The sequence below is a fragment of the Macaca mulatta genome, chromosome 13, assembly GCF_049350105.2.
Source record: "Macaca mulatta isolate MMU2019108-1 chromosome 13, T2T-MMU8v2.0, whole genome shotgun sequence".
NCBI classification, from domain to species: Eukaryota; Metazoa; Chordata; class Mammalia; order Primates; family Cercopithecidae; genus Macaca; species Macaca mulatta.
Window position 1 is genome coordinate 66,512,997 of NC_133418.1, and position 14,970 is coordinate 66,527,966.

General features: G+C 37.1%; 1 protein-coding gene across 7 annotated transcripts in view; it reads left to right on the plus strand.

Annotated features, from left to right (window-relative positions):
* FANCL (FA complementation group L) overlaps positions 1 to 14,970 on the plus strand; it is an 83,943-nt gene that overhangs the window by 18,463 nt on the left and 50,510 nt on the right. For 6 of the 7 annotated variants that reach the window (XM_015112413.3, XM_001115119.5, XM_028832470.2 and 3 more), the window contains one exon: positions 847 to 947. The exons of the other annotated variant lie outside the window; for it this stretch is intronic. In XM_015112413.3, the coding sequence (XP_014967899.3) occupies positions 847 to 947 (101 nt within the window). The remainder of the gene's footprint in view (positions 1 to 846; positions 948 to 14,970) is intronic. 7 annotated transcript variants of the gene reach the window in all.

The window sequence follows — 14,970 nt, forward strand, 5'->3', positions numbered from 1 at the left end:
TTATTTATTTAATTATTTATTTACTTACTTACTTTTTGTAATACCGTTTGATACTTCAGACCATATGAACATCTAAGTAATTTGTAGATACATTTATTTTTACTTTCCATATAAGCTGTTTGTCTAGGTTAGTAACTTCAAAATAATGGTAATTTTAGCTTCAGCAATTCTAGTGATATTTTTATATATCTTGTAAAAGAATTTAGTTTTGGTTGGGAGAACATAAACATTGTAAAGCCGTCATAGATAGGCCTAGCAAGGAACGGGACTGTAATCTAGCCAGATGGATGGCATAGTACTCCAACGTACCTGGTTGAAGAATAGTACAGAGTGTAAGTCAGTAAAAGAAATTAGCATGTAGATATTTGTTCTGATAATGAGGGGTTTTTGTTTGTTAAGATGTGGTTCATAATGGTGTACAAATATGTTAGTTTAGGTAATGTACTTAGAGTTCAGGCCTTTCTTTAGAGGTACTTTTTGAAAAACGTATATATCAAACATCATATTCATGGGAGTAGAGAGAGAGTGAAGCCTTGAGGATGAATGTAATAAAAAGTTTTTTTTTTTTTAATCTCCAGTAGGCATAATAGTCCAGGAAAATATTAAAATCGTAAGTTCTTTTCATGGCATAAAAATTGACATTTTGCATGACCTTCAGTGCAGTCCTTTTAACTTTTTCTTGTTTCTTTTTCATGAGCAGGGGAATGAGTCAGCCAGATTTTCTTTAAAACAATGGATACTTTTATTAGGCACTAAGAAGATAATGAAATTATGTTTTGCAATCAGGTATTAACAGTTCATTGTCTTGCATTCCACAGCCAATTCAGGTTTTCTTCTTTTAAACAGGAAGTTGCCTTAAAGAATAGACAAGAGCTATATGCACCACCTCCTCCTCCCCAGTTCTACTCAAGCCTTATTGAAGAGATAGGAACTCTTGGTTGGGACAGGTATGTCTGTTTTAAAATATATTTTAAATGCCTTTGTTTTATACATTTTAACTGAATATATTTCTAGTTTTAGCAATTTATACCTGATTTTAGTCAAAGTGTTTCATTGTAACTAGAGTATTTGATCCTTATTGTTGCTGTGAATTAAAGAGGAATATCATCATAAAAAATTGACTTACAAAGTAAAATGCTAAATATAATTTGGAGAAAATGACATTTTTATGTACACAGTAAGATGTTACCGTAATAGATACTTTCACTGAACATACAACTGTATTCTAAATTTTCCATATTTGAAGAGTAGTGCTTGGACACATGAAAGAGACTGGAAAAATTGCAGTATTTTTGAAATAATTGTAGTTATTTTGGTTAATATACAATTTGGCATGTCTAAATTTACATATATATAACATTATAAGTGCTTTTGTAATTTGAGTAGTAAATTTTAGCCACTAGGGTTTGGAAGAATCATCTAGCTTTCTTTGAAAAAAATGATTTTTTTAAAAAAAACTGATGCATAAAGAAACTTAAGTTCAGTAGACATGTAAGAAGGTTGTTAAAACTTAATCCACATACCACCTGGAAAAAGTATGTGATGATTTGCTTGCTATTCAGTTTCTGAATTTAGCTTCCTTCTTAGTGTGGATACTTTGAAACAGTACATTTATTATTAGGTGTATTATAACCTTTCTACTTTGAGCTAAAGCAGCAGTAAAGATATGTCAATTTAGTTCTTATCACTTCTTAACCAGTATCAATAGTATTTTAGTATTCATTTGTTATTTCCATTTAGGTTGCTCTATTACTAAGATAAATCAAGGGCTAACTTAGGTACAATGTGAAAGGAATGTGCAATTGTTCACCACTAAGTTTTTCTTATTGTGTTTAAACATCTTATTATTCATCTGTTTTTTAGCTATTTTCAATGAGTTGGCCTTTTGATAACTAACGTAAAAAACCAGAAAGTCAAATCGCCATTTGAAAGAGAACAAGGAACATATCTTAAGTGCAGAATATATGTCCTTTAATATGTTTTATACCATTACTGATAACTAAAGAAAAACTAAAGACTTAAACATATTTTAGAGTTCCAAATTATTCCCATGTAAATAGTCTAAAATCGCCATTAGTTACGTGATTATTAGAGAAAGAAGAATTATTTTATTTGCCTTTGCCTTCTACTTTCCTTTATATTCCTTAAAAGGCTTTTATTTAGAAAGTTTCTCTTCTTATGTATAGATCAATATTTTCCCTTTTGTTTTAACCACTAAAATTTGACTGAGTAGGCCATACCGCTTTTGGTGCACTTATGTGCAGAGATAGGTTAGCCATTCCTTCAGTCGTGACTTTATTTATGTAGACTTAATTTTTTATAAATACTTCTTTATCTTACCACCTCCCTGATTAAGAGTCAAAGTGTGTACGATCTGTACTTGAGCCAAGTTATTTAAATACTGGTCTTGATAAAAATTACAGCCTCAGATTTCAACTTAAAACCTTACTAAAATCCTGATTGCACGTAATAGTGTTTCACTGTAGATGGACTGCTTAAAGTCTCTAATCTTATTTTATATATTTTCTCAATTTTACCCATCGATCTTAGAACCTAACTACTTTCTTTTGCTCTCTTGTATAGTTGCTCTTGAGGATGCCACTGACTTGGATTAAAGGATGTTGTATGAAATAGCCCTAAGAAATGCAGTAGGAATTTTAATTTTGGATGTCTTCCATTTTATGATATAGCACTATCTTTATGAGAAGCCATGAAAGAAGTTTTATTCTGTTTCAGATGCTAGAAAAGTCGTGCTTTGCCTGACTATCCAACCTGCCACTTAAAGTATAATGTGAACTGTGTAATTGACTATGTTCTCTTTGACTTGGCCTCTAGGAAAGTTAGAGTCAAATTTTTGACATACTTTTTAGAGCCATGCTGGATATAGTATTTATATTTCTGTATGCTAATCTTATCCTGACTTTTGTTCTCCTATGATTCTTCTCTTCATATCAAGGGTACATGTTATCTATGTGACTCATCACTGTTGATTTTGATCTTGATTACCTTGTTGAGGTAGTATTTGTCAGGTTTCTGCACTGTAAAGTTACTGTTTTTTTCCCTCTCACTATACTGTACTCTCTGGAAGTCACTATGCGTAGCCCACACTTAAGGAGTGGGCAGTTACACTCACACCTCCTTTAGGGCAGAGTATTTAATAGATTTGGAATTTTTCTGCTCAGATTTTGTTCTCTCTCATTTATTTTTTCAGTCATTTATTTGAAATACTATGGACTCAGGGATATTTATTTTATACTTTGGGTTATAATCTAATACTCTTTTACTTTCTTGTTCAATTTGTTCTAGCTTTGGCCATTGAAAGCTCTTTCAGTTGGCTCCTGTGTGCTTTTGACAGGCCCCATCATTGTGGATATATTTATATTTTTGAGCATTTCCTTACTTTCTAGCACTGAAAGAAATTTTGTGTATTTCCTGCCCTTGTCCTAGAATCGACGATTTTTCCAAGGAGTCCTGGTTGCTTTTATTAGTGAGTGGTATTAGAAACCAGGATGTGGGCACTATGGGTGCTTGTTGCTATTGGTGTGTTGTTGTTTCTAGACCTTCTTAGCTGAAAAACGGAAAAAAAAATGTGTTTATACTAACTTGTGCGTACATATCTGTGAATGTTTTTGTATATTACCATTTGTGTCTCTATTAAGGTAAACATGATTTTATACTGATGTCTGCAACTCCAGTCCATTACCATATGTAGTTTTCTAGCCCACTCACTTGGTATATCTGAAATCTCATATTCCAACAGGGAGAAACCGAGCTCCCATTATCTGTTATCGATTTATTTACTTGTTCAGTTACAGTATACATGGAGAGCACTATCAGAATTATTAATCTGTACCCCCATGGGTAACAACTTTATCAACTATGCAGTGCTTATTTTTATAAATTTTTTTTTGTTTGTTTTTTGCTTTTATAGGCTTCACTCATTTTCACAGTTACTTTGGTTAGAACCATTTCCTCCACCCTCTTCAATGTACTTCTTTCCTGTATTTGTAACACAGATTGTTTTGTCACGTTCTCCGTTTCATCCTGCATTCATTTTAAAAAATGATTTTAGGATCTATAGTGATGCTGCCTTTTTCTTTCCAGATGAATTTTTTGTGCCTTTTTAATTTTTCTTAATCAGTTTTGCAAGAGCCATGTGAATTTTTTTTTCAAAGACCCAACTTTTAGCGTTGTTAATTTTCTCTATTGTATGTTTTTTATCATTAATATCTACTTATTAAGAATTTATTTATTTATTTTTTTTAGTTTTGCTTCCTTTGTAATTTCTTGAGATGGATATGTAGGTCATTGATTTTTTTCCCAATTTATCTTATGTTATTATATATTAATTTAAGGCTGTAAATTTGTAAGCAATCTTAGCTAGATTCCATAAGTTTTGATGTTACATTTTTATTACTGTCAGTTAAAAATGTTAATTTTCATTGTGATTTCTTTTGGCTTATTTAGTATATCTCTTAATTTTCAAACAACTGGAGGTTTTTGGGTTATTGAGTTCCAGTTTAAGTCTGCTTTTATCAGAAATTATCCTTTTAATTATCTCAATACTTTGAAGTTTACTGAGGCTTGCTTTATCACCCAGCATCTTGTCAATTTTGGTATGTGTTCTGTTTCCACTCAAAAAGAGTATGTAATCTCTTGTTGGGTATAGTGCTTTACTTTTATTCATTCCTCACATTTATTATGTGTGTCAGATATCCTATATGTTTAATGATTTATTTGTTTTTTTGTCTGCTTGTCCTAAGATCTCTGGAGAGAGCTGTGTTAAATTTTCCCAATATGATTGTGAATTTTTGGAATTGTTTTTGTTCCCCAGAATATGCTTTATGTCTGTTTGCAGTCATGTTATTGGGTGCATACAGATTTATAATTGCTCTATCTTCCTTGTTGGTTTTCCCTTTTATTATTAGAACATGTTTTTTTTCTTTTCTGGAAATATTATTGTTTTAATGTCTACTTTGTTATAACTTCACAAGCTAATTAATTGCATATTTTAAAACTACTCTTTACCATTTGCATCTTTTAAAACAGATTTTAATGCTTTGTTGAAATTCTTTGTCTTTTTCTCTATTTTCTTTCATAGTTTTAAAATATTTTTCTTGCTGGCAGCCACCAGAAACTGGAAGAGGCAAGGAATAGATTCTCTCCTAGAGCCTCCAGAGGGAGCACATCTTTGCTGACATCTTGATGAGAGAATAAGTTCCTATTGTTTTAGCCAAATATATATATATGTGTGTGTGTGTGTGTGTATTTTTTTCTTAAGTCCTATCTTCTGGATTCCTTTTTGTTGTTTTTATTTCTCTTTATTTCAGTCCTACAGAGTCTGCAATTCTTTATTCCCCTCCTTAGTCTCTGCTGCCAAGGGTTAAATAATTTTTTTTTTTTTAAATACTTTAAGTTCTAGGGTACATGTGCACAACGTGTGGGTTTGTTACATATGTATACTTGTGCCGTGTTGGTGTGCTGCACCCAACAACTCATCAGCACCCATCAACTCGTCATTTACATCAGGTATAACTCCCAATGCCACTCCTCCCCCCTCCCCATAATAGGCCCCGGTATGTGATGTTCCCCTTCCCAAGTCCAAGTGATCTCATTGTTCAATTCCGACCTATGAGTAAGAACATGTGGTGTTTGGTTTTTTGTTCTTGCGATAGTTTGCTGAGAATGATGGTTTCCGGCTGCATCCATGTCCCTACAAAGGACGCAAACTCATCCTTTTTTATGGCTGCATAATATTCCATGGTGTATATGTGCCACATTTTCTTAATCCAGTCTGTCACTGATGGACATTTGGGTTGATTCCAAGTCTTTGCTATTGTGAATAGTGCCGCAGTAAACATACGTGTGCATGTGTCTTTATAGCAGCATGATTTATAATCCTTTGGGTATATCCCCAGTAATGGGATGGCTGGGTCATATGGTATTTCTAGTTCTAGATCCTTGAGGTATCACCATACTGTTTTCCACAATGGTTGAACTAGTTTAAAATCCCACCAACAGTGTAAAAGTAAAAGTGTTCCTATTTCTCCACATCCTCTCCAGCACCTGTTGTTTCCTGACTTTTTAATGATTGCCATTCTAACTGGTATGAGATGGTATCTCTTTGTGGTTTTGATGTGCATTTCTCTGATGGCCAGTGATGACAAGCATTTTTTCATGTGTCTGTTGGCTGTATGAATGTCTTCTTTTTTTTTTTTTTTTTTTTTTGAGACGGAGTCTTGCTTTGTCGCCCAGGCTGGAGTGCAGTGGCGCGATCTCGGCTCACTGCAAGCTCCGCCTCCCGGGTTCACGCCATTCTCCTGCCTCAGCCTCCCGAGTAGCTGGGACTACAGGCGCCCACAACCGCGCCCGGCTAATTTTTTTGTATTTTTAGTAGAGACGGGGTTTCACCGTGGTCTCGATCTCCTGACCTTGTGATCCACCCGCCTCGGCCTCCCAAAGTGCTGGGATTACAGGCGTGAGCCACCGCGCCCGGCATGAATGTCTTCTTTTGAGAAATGTCTGTTCATATCCTTTGCCCACTTTTTGATGGGGTTGTTTGTTTTTTTCTGGTAAGTTTGTTTGAGTTCTTTGTAGGTTCTGGATATCAGCCCTTTGTCAGATGAGTAGATTGCAAAAATTTTCTCCCATTCTGTAAGTTGCCTGTTCACTCTGATGGTAGTTTCTTTTGCTGTGCAGAAGCTCTTTAGTTTAATTAGATCCCATTGATCAATTTTGGCTTTTGTTGCCATTGCTTTTGGTGTTTTAGACTTGAAGTCCTTGCCCAGGTCTATGTCCTGAATGGTATTACCTAAGTTTTCTTCTAGGGTTTTTATGGTATTAGGTCTAACATTTAAGTCTCTAATCCATCTTGAATTAATTTTCGTATAAGGAGTAAGGAAAGAATCCAGTTTTAGCTTTCTACTTATGGCTAGCCAATTTTCCCAGCACCATTTATTAAATAGGGAATCCTTTCCCCATTTCTTGTTTTTGTCAGGGTTGTCAAAGATCAGATGGCTGTAGCTGTGTGGTATTATTTCTGAGGACTCTGTTCTGTTCCATTGGTTTATATCTCTGTTTTGGTACCAGTACCATGCTGTTTTGGTTACTGTAGCCTTGTAGTATAGTTTGAAGTCAGGTAGCATGATCCCTCCAGCTTTGTTCTTTTGACTTAGGACTGTCTTGGCAATGCGGGCTCTTTTTTGGTTCCATATGAACTTTAAAACAGTTTTTTCCAATTCTGTGAAGAAAGTCATTGGTAGCTTGATGGGAATGGCATTGAATCTATAAATTACCTTGGGCAGTATGGCCATTTTCACGATATTGATTCTTCCTATCCATGAGCATAGTATGTTCTTCCATTTGTTTGTGTCCTCTTTTATTTCAGTGAGCAGTGGTTTGTAGTTCTCCTTGAAGAGGTCCTTTACATCCCTTGTAAGTTGGATTCCTAGGCATTTTATTCTCTTTGAAGCAATTGTGAATGGAAGTTCATTCATGATTTGGCTCTCTGTCTGTCACTGGTGTATAAGAATGCTTGTGATTTTTGCACATTGATTTTGTATCCTGAGACTTTGCTGAAGTTGCTTATCAGCTTAAGGAGATTTTGGGCTGAGACAATGGGGTTTTCTAAATATACAATCATGTCATCTGCAAACAGGGACAATTTGACTTCCACTTTTCCTAACTGAATACCCTTGATTTCTTTCTCTTGCCTGATTGCTCTAGCTAGAACTTCCAACACTATGTTGAATAGAAGTGGTGAGAGAGGGCATCCCTGTCTTGTGCCGGTTTTCAAAGGGAATGCTTCCAGTTTTTGCCCATTCAGTATGATATTGGCTGTGGGTTTGTCATAAATAGCTCTTATTATTTTGAGATACGTTCCATCAATACCGAATTTATTGAGAGTTTTTAGCATGAAGGGCTGTTGAATTTTGTCAAAGGCCTTTTCTGCATCTATTGAGATAATCATGTAGTTTTTGTCTTTAGTTCTGTTAATAATTTTTAAAAATATTTAAAAAGCTGTAATAAAATAACCTCAAAGGAAATGGGAAGAAGGATTGGGGGTGGGTCAGGAATCATGAAGGAGGGTAGAGAAGAGAGCCTCTTCTCACCCCCTTTATCCCCATACTTGGATTCCAACCTGGGCAGTAGGGAGAACTACCCCATTATCTCTCTAGGTACATCCCAGTTGTAGGTGAGGTCAGAGGTCAGGGTATGAAAGTGCCTGTATGTGACTGGGAAGATGGACAATATGAGTTCTGTTTTCATTTTTTTGTGTATGGTTTATTGTCATATGATCTTATATTTTGGCATCCCTAATACTTTTTGAAAACTAAAGGGTTTTTCTCTACTTTTCTTTATTTTCATAACTGATTCAATACAAAATGGAAATTTTCTGTAACAAAAAATGTCAAAATCTTAAATCTTGTCTCTGCCCAATAAGGTAACTATTCTTTCTTTCGAAAGAAACTGGTGAAAGGAGATAAATGAGGAAACTGGCTTAATTTGCAGCCTTTCTAGTTAGTGCACCTTTTCTCATTGCCCCTGCTGGCTGTTCTTCAGCATTTGCCCTTGGCCATTCAGACGTCAGTGCTATGTAGTGGTATGTTGACTGTTGGATATTGCACATAAAATAGTTTAGAGGCCCCAGATGATATTATTTTCTTCTATACAGGGTTTAGCTTTTCTCTTCCTGGGAAGATAGAGTGGGAACAGATTGGCAAAGGGCCCAAGTGGGTTCAGGGTGGGTTGTGGTTTTCATAGAGGTCAGTCTACCTCTGATTGCTGCCCTTCCTGTCCCAAGCTATAACTCTTCAGAGCTTCTAAGCAAGAGCCAGGTATATTCATTGGGATTTTCCCCTTGGTAGATCCTAAACTCTAACCTTTGTGTCTCCACAAGACCTCTCAATTAGAATCTGGGGTTCATTTTTGACAAAGCTCTATCTACTTTTTGTTTGCCTTGCTTTTAGGAGCGCCTTTCAAGAGTTCCCACAGAGATCCTGGGGTATTCACTGAGACTTTGTGTCACTGGTAGGCCCTGAATTCCAATTAATTTCTCCTTGTATTATGAGATTTCTAAATAATCTTGTTTTTCATTACCTTTCTGCCTGACTTTTTATCTTCTTATTCCCTACAGTTTAAGGATTTAACAGAAGTTTTGAGGGAATATTGGCAGAATGTTAGGCCAGGTTCTGGGCCTACCTTTCCCCAGATTCTGGCCTTTCAAGTCTGTTATTTTTATCTCTCTATCCTCAAGAGATTGGCAGAAGTGCTGCTTTTTTTTTGCCACTTAATAGCAGCTCTCTCTCTGGGCTCTTTGCCCAGATCCTTCTCTTGCCCTGTGCCAGAATTGATAAATATGTTGAGGAAAATGGCTTCAGAATGTTGGCTTACTTCACTTCTGTTCCCTCTTCTTTAGGACTTTGGCCCTTCAGGGCCTGGTCAGTTTAGCAATTCTTTGATGCTTTCAACTTTTTTTCCCCCATTTTCCTTTTATCAGCCTACTTTAGTTGTTCACTGTAGAAGTGTTGGTCTTTAGCAAGCTATTCCATTTAGGCTAGAAATAGATGTTACATATAATTTTAAGAGTACTATATTATGATATTCAAGACTGGTTGATATTTATTAATGAGATCAGGCTTTATTTGTTAAGACATTAGTCTTGAGTAGGATTTGGGATGGTTGGAGGCTTTTAAATAAAATTAAGCTTAACAATGGTGAGGAGAGACAGGGAAGACAAGCAAAAAGTTGAGATGGACTAGCAGCAGTTCCCGCTGAGGTTGTGATTAGTTTTGAGACATTGATGTCATGGACCTAGTTGTTCTTTAGGTATAGATTGATGGAATAAAGAAATATTATTTTGACTTATTTTCAGATGCTTAATGTTAATATTTGGTTTTTAGAGCATAGTTGGAAATGTAGAAAGGATTTGGCAAGGACAGAGGACAGTTTTATTTCTGTTGTATTGAGATAGTGAGTTTGAGGCAGTCTACCTAGTGGATCTCACATTGTTGAGAGAAGTCCAATAACAAAAATTAGTTAAAGCATTAAGGATGTGATATGAGATTTTTTAATCACTCATTTTTTTACCCAGCTAATAATATTTATGGACTTCCTATAATATAAGGCAGGAAGGATACATAAGGCAAGACTTAAGATTCCTCATGAGCCAGGTGTGGTGGCTCATGCCTGTGATCCCAGTGCTTTGGGAGGCTGAGGTGGGGCAGATCACTTGAGCTCAGGCATTTGAGACCAACCTGGGCAACATGGTGAAACCCCCTGTCTACAAAGTGCAGAAATAAATAAATAAATAAATAAATAAATAAATAAATAAATAAATAAGCAAGCAAGCCAGGCGTGGTGGTATGCATCTGTAGTCCTAGCTACTCGGGAGGCTGAGGTGGCGGAGCCTGGGTAGGTCGAGGCTGCAGGGAGCTGAGATCACACCACTGCACTTCAGTCTAGGTGACAGTGCGACCCTGTCAACAAGAACAACAACAAAGATTCCTCATGGAACTTATATCTAGTGGAAGAGTCAGAATTTAGGTAGACGATCATAGTACTGAATTATGACCACGATAAGAAGGGTAGAGTATAATTATAGGATTCTTGAGAGTTAGAAATAGTGCAAGTATATAAAATGTTTTATGGAGTAAGTGTTTTGTGAGATAAATAGGAAGTATTGTCCTTTGCTTTGTATTATACCCATTGTTCTAATGTAGGAGAAAAAGGAATAGATTTCTAACTTTGATAATAGATGAAAACCAAAAATGAGGGTGTGAATGTCTCTCTACCATATGTCATTTATCACAATATTATTGCCTCCTTTTTTCACTAAGATTGTTAAATACAGGGACTGTCGTTCACGAAGTTTCTGTTGTGTGCCACTGACTGTGCTAGGTGCTTCATGTATTCTTATTTAATTTCTCAGGACAAATTTTAAGATAAATATTTTTATTTCCAAATTTTTCTGTAAAACAAGTGTGTATAGACAGGGCTGGGTACATAACACCACTCAGGCATTCTGTGTGAATGATGCTCCCTGGAGTTGTCCCATAGCGTGGCTCCGATATGGAGCCTTTAATGGAGCCTTTAATAAATTCTCCCCAACTACTTGGAGATAGTCACACATTGAGGGTGAAACTAATAAAAAGTATCTTACCACGAATAAAATGGACGATTTGCAAAATTAACACACCCTTGGAGAATTTCAAAATCTGTTGCATAGATTTGTGAAAGATTATAGTTTAATTATAGTTACTAAGGTGGATGAATGACTTTTTTTTCCCTCCCTTTTTTTTTTTTCCCCTCTTTTTTTTTTTTTTTTTTTCTTTTTTTGGAGATGAGGTTTTACTGTATTGCCCAGGCTAGTCTCACACTCCTGGGCTCAAATGATTCTCCTGTCTCAGCCTCCCAAAATGCTGGGATTAACAGGTGTGAGCTGCCATGCCTGGCCTAGAATGGATAAATTACTTTTGATTTAGCTGCTGTTACTTAATCATTTGTTTTATACTGTTTAAAAATAAAGAATGTGTTAGCAGAAGAGAAGTGGTGTGTATGGATTGTGAGAAGCCAAAGAAGATAATTCTGTTAGTGTTAATCCTTTACTGTCTGGTAGAGTGACAAAACCTATCAACTTTATTTTTATGACTTAACTCTTAAATTAGGTCTGGTACACAGATACACTGATAAAATTGGGTTTCAGAACCTGCTGATCTAAAGCTGAGAGACCTGAACTGTGCTGTCCACATACTAGAATTGCTACTGTTTAAGGCCCTGCCTGAGGAGCTGGCTAAATTCTTAATTTAAAATATCTTTTGAAATGACACACACAATGATTTGCATGACAGATTGATTTAAATGTATTTTCAGAATCTTAATGATTTCTAGACTCTGTCAATAAGTCTGTATTTTCCTTACATTCTAAGTAATAATCTTGTAGATTTGTCGGTATAATCATAAAATCTGATAAAGAAAAATCGTTGTTAGGTAATGCTGGCCTTGCTGTGTTTCTTAATTTCATGTTTGGCATTTCTAATCAACTCTATAAGATTAGACGTTGTAAAAGTTCTAAATTAGAAAAGAAAAAAATATTTAAAATAAGATCAAAGCTTCCCTTTCTTTCCTTAGAAAGAAATATGGAAATAATATTGAGAATGAGTAGCTGACCTTAAGTTTGATTGCTATTGTTATAATTTCTGTTCTTGTTTCAAGTTCTATAAAAATACAGTCAAAATAGCAACTTCCCCAAAGGTTAAGATGAAGATGGTATGACAGGTCTGGTTATTTTGGGTATAACACTGACTCACAAAGGTAAGTGATACAAAATGATGTCTTGGTGGGTTTCTGTTAACTTCTGCCCATGTTTTTTTACAGACTGGCCTATTAAAAAAATAAGAATTAAACAGTCCTTTGTATTTAACAAGATTTTCTATTTCGTATTAAGAGTATCCTAGAGTTGAAAGTACCAAATATTTTTGCTTTAAGTAGCTTATCATGCCTCCCATTTTGCCTAGGACAGCCCTAATTTATTCTTTTTATCTTGGCCTCTGTCAGTCTCAAAAATGTCCCAGTTTGAGAGAAATGCATATCACTTTATGATATGGTTTGGTTCTGTGTTCCCGGTGTCCCCACCCAAATCTCATCTTGCATTGTACTCCCACAATTCCCATGTGTTGCAGGAGGGACCCGGCAGAAGATAATTTAATCATGGGGGCAGTTTCTCCCATACTGTTCTCATGGTAATGAATAAGTCTCAGGAGATCTGATGGTTTTATCAGGGGTTTCTGCTTTTGCATTTTCCTCATTCTCTCTTTGCCTGCTGCCATCCATGTAAGACAGGACTTGCTCCTCCTTGCCTTTCACCATGATTGTGAGGCTTCCCCAGCCACGTGGAACTGTTAAGTCCAATTAAACCTCTTTCTTTTGTAAATTGCCCAGTCTTGGGTATATCTTTATCAGCAGCATGAAAACAGACTAATACAGTAAATTGGTACCAGTAGAGTGAGGAACTGCGGAGAAAATACCTGAAAATGTGGAAGTGACTTTGGAACTGGGTAGCAGGCAGAGGTTGGAACAGTTTGGAAGGCTCAGAAGATAGGAAAATGGGGGAGAGTTTGGAACTTGCTAGAGACTTGTTGAATGACTTTGCCAGAAATGCTGATAGTGATATGGACAGTAAGGTCCAGACTAAGGTGGTCTCAGAAGGAGATGAGGAACTTATTGGGAACTGGAGCAAAGGTTACTCTTGTTATGTTTTAGCAAAGAGACTGGTGGCATTTTGCCCCTGCCCTAGGGATTTGTGGAACTTTGAACTTGAGAGAGATGATTTAGGGTATCTGGTGGAAGAAATTTCTAAGCAGTAAAACTTTCAAGATGTGACTTGGGTGCTGTTAAAAGCATTTAGTTTTAAAAGGGAAACAGAGCATAAAAGTTTGAAAAATTTGCAGCCTGACAATGTGCTAGAAATGAAAATCCCGTTTTCTGAGCAGAAATTCAAGCCAGCTGCAGAAATTTGCATAAGTAACAAGGAGCCAAGTGTTAATCCCCAAGACAATGGGGAAAATGTCTCCAGGGCATGCCAAAGGTCTTCATGGCAGCCCCCCCCCACCCCTGCATCACAGGCCCTGAGCCCTAGGAGGGAAAAGTGGGTCCAGGGTCCCAGAGCTGTGTGTAGCCTAGGGAGTTGGTGCCCTGTATTCCAGCTGCTCTAGCTGTGGCTGAAAGAGGCCAATGTAGAGCTTGGGCCATGGCTGCAGATGGTGCAAACCCCAAGCCTTAGCAGCTTCCACGTGATGTTGAGCCTGTGGGTGCACAGAAGTCCAGAATTGAGGTTTGGGAACCTCTGCCTAGGTTTCAGAAGATGTATGGAAATGCCTGGATGCCAGGCAGAAGTTTGCTGCAGGGGTGGGGCCCTCATGGAGAACCTCTGTTAGGACAATGTGGAAGGGAAATGTGGGGTTGGAACCCCCACACAGAGTCCCTACTGAGGCACTGCCTAGTGGAGCTGTGAGAAGAGGGCCACCATCTTCCAGACCCCAGAATGGTATATCCACTGACAGCTTGCACACTGTGCCTGGAAAAACTGCAGGCACTCAATGCCAGCCCATGAACTCAGCCAGGGCAGGGGTGCCATGCCCTGTAAAATCACAGGGGTGGAGCTGCCCAAGGCTGTGGGAACTCAACTCTTGTATCAGTATGACCTGGATGTGAGACATGGAGTCAAAGGAGATCATTTTGGAGCTTTAAGATTTGACTGCCCTGCTGGATTTTGGACTTGCATGGGGCCTGTAGCTCCTTTGTTTTGGCCAATTCTTCCCATTTGGAATAGCTGTATTTATCCAATGCCTATACCCCTGTTGTATCTAGGAAGTAACTAACTTGCTTTTGATTTTATAGACTCATTGGTGGAAGAGACTTGCCTTGTCTTAGATAAGACTTTGGACTGTGGACTTTTGAGTTAATGATGAAATGAGTTAAGACTTTGGGGGACTGTTTGGAAGGCACGATTGGTTTTGAAATGTGAGGACATTTGGGAAGGGGTCAGGGGTGGAATGATATGGTTTGGCTCTGTGTCCCCAACCGAGTCTTATCTTGAATTGTACTCCCATAGTTCTCATGTATTGTGGGATGAACCCAGTGGGTGATAATTTAATCATGAGGGGTTCCCCCATACTGTTCTCCTGGTGATGAGTAAGTGTCATGAGATGTGATGGTTTTATTAGGGGTTTCTGCTTTTGCATCTTCCTCATTCTGTCTTTGCTGCCATCCATGTAAGATGGAACTTGTTCTCCTTGCATTGCATCATGATTGTGAGCCTTCTCCAGCCACATGGAACTGTGAGTCCAATTAAGCCTCTTTCTTTTGTAAATTGCCAAGTCTTGGGTATGTCTTAGCAGCTTGAAAACAGACTAATACACTTTGTAAGATACATTTATTTTAATAATCATATGTTCCTAGATAATTCAGAAG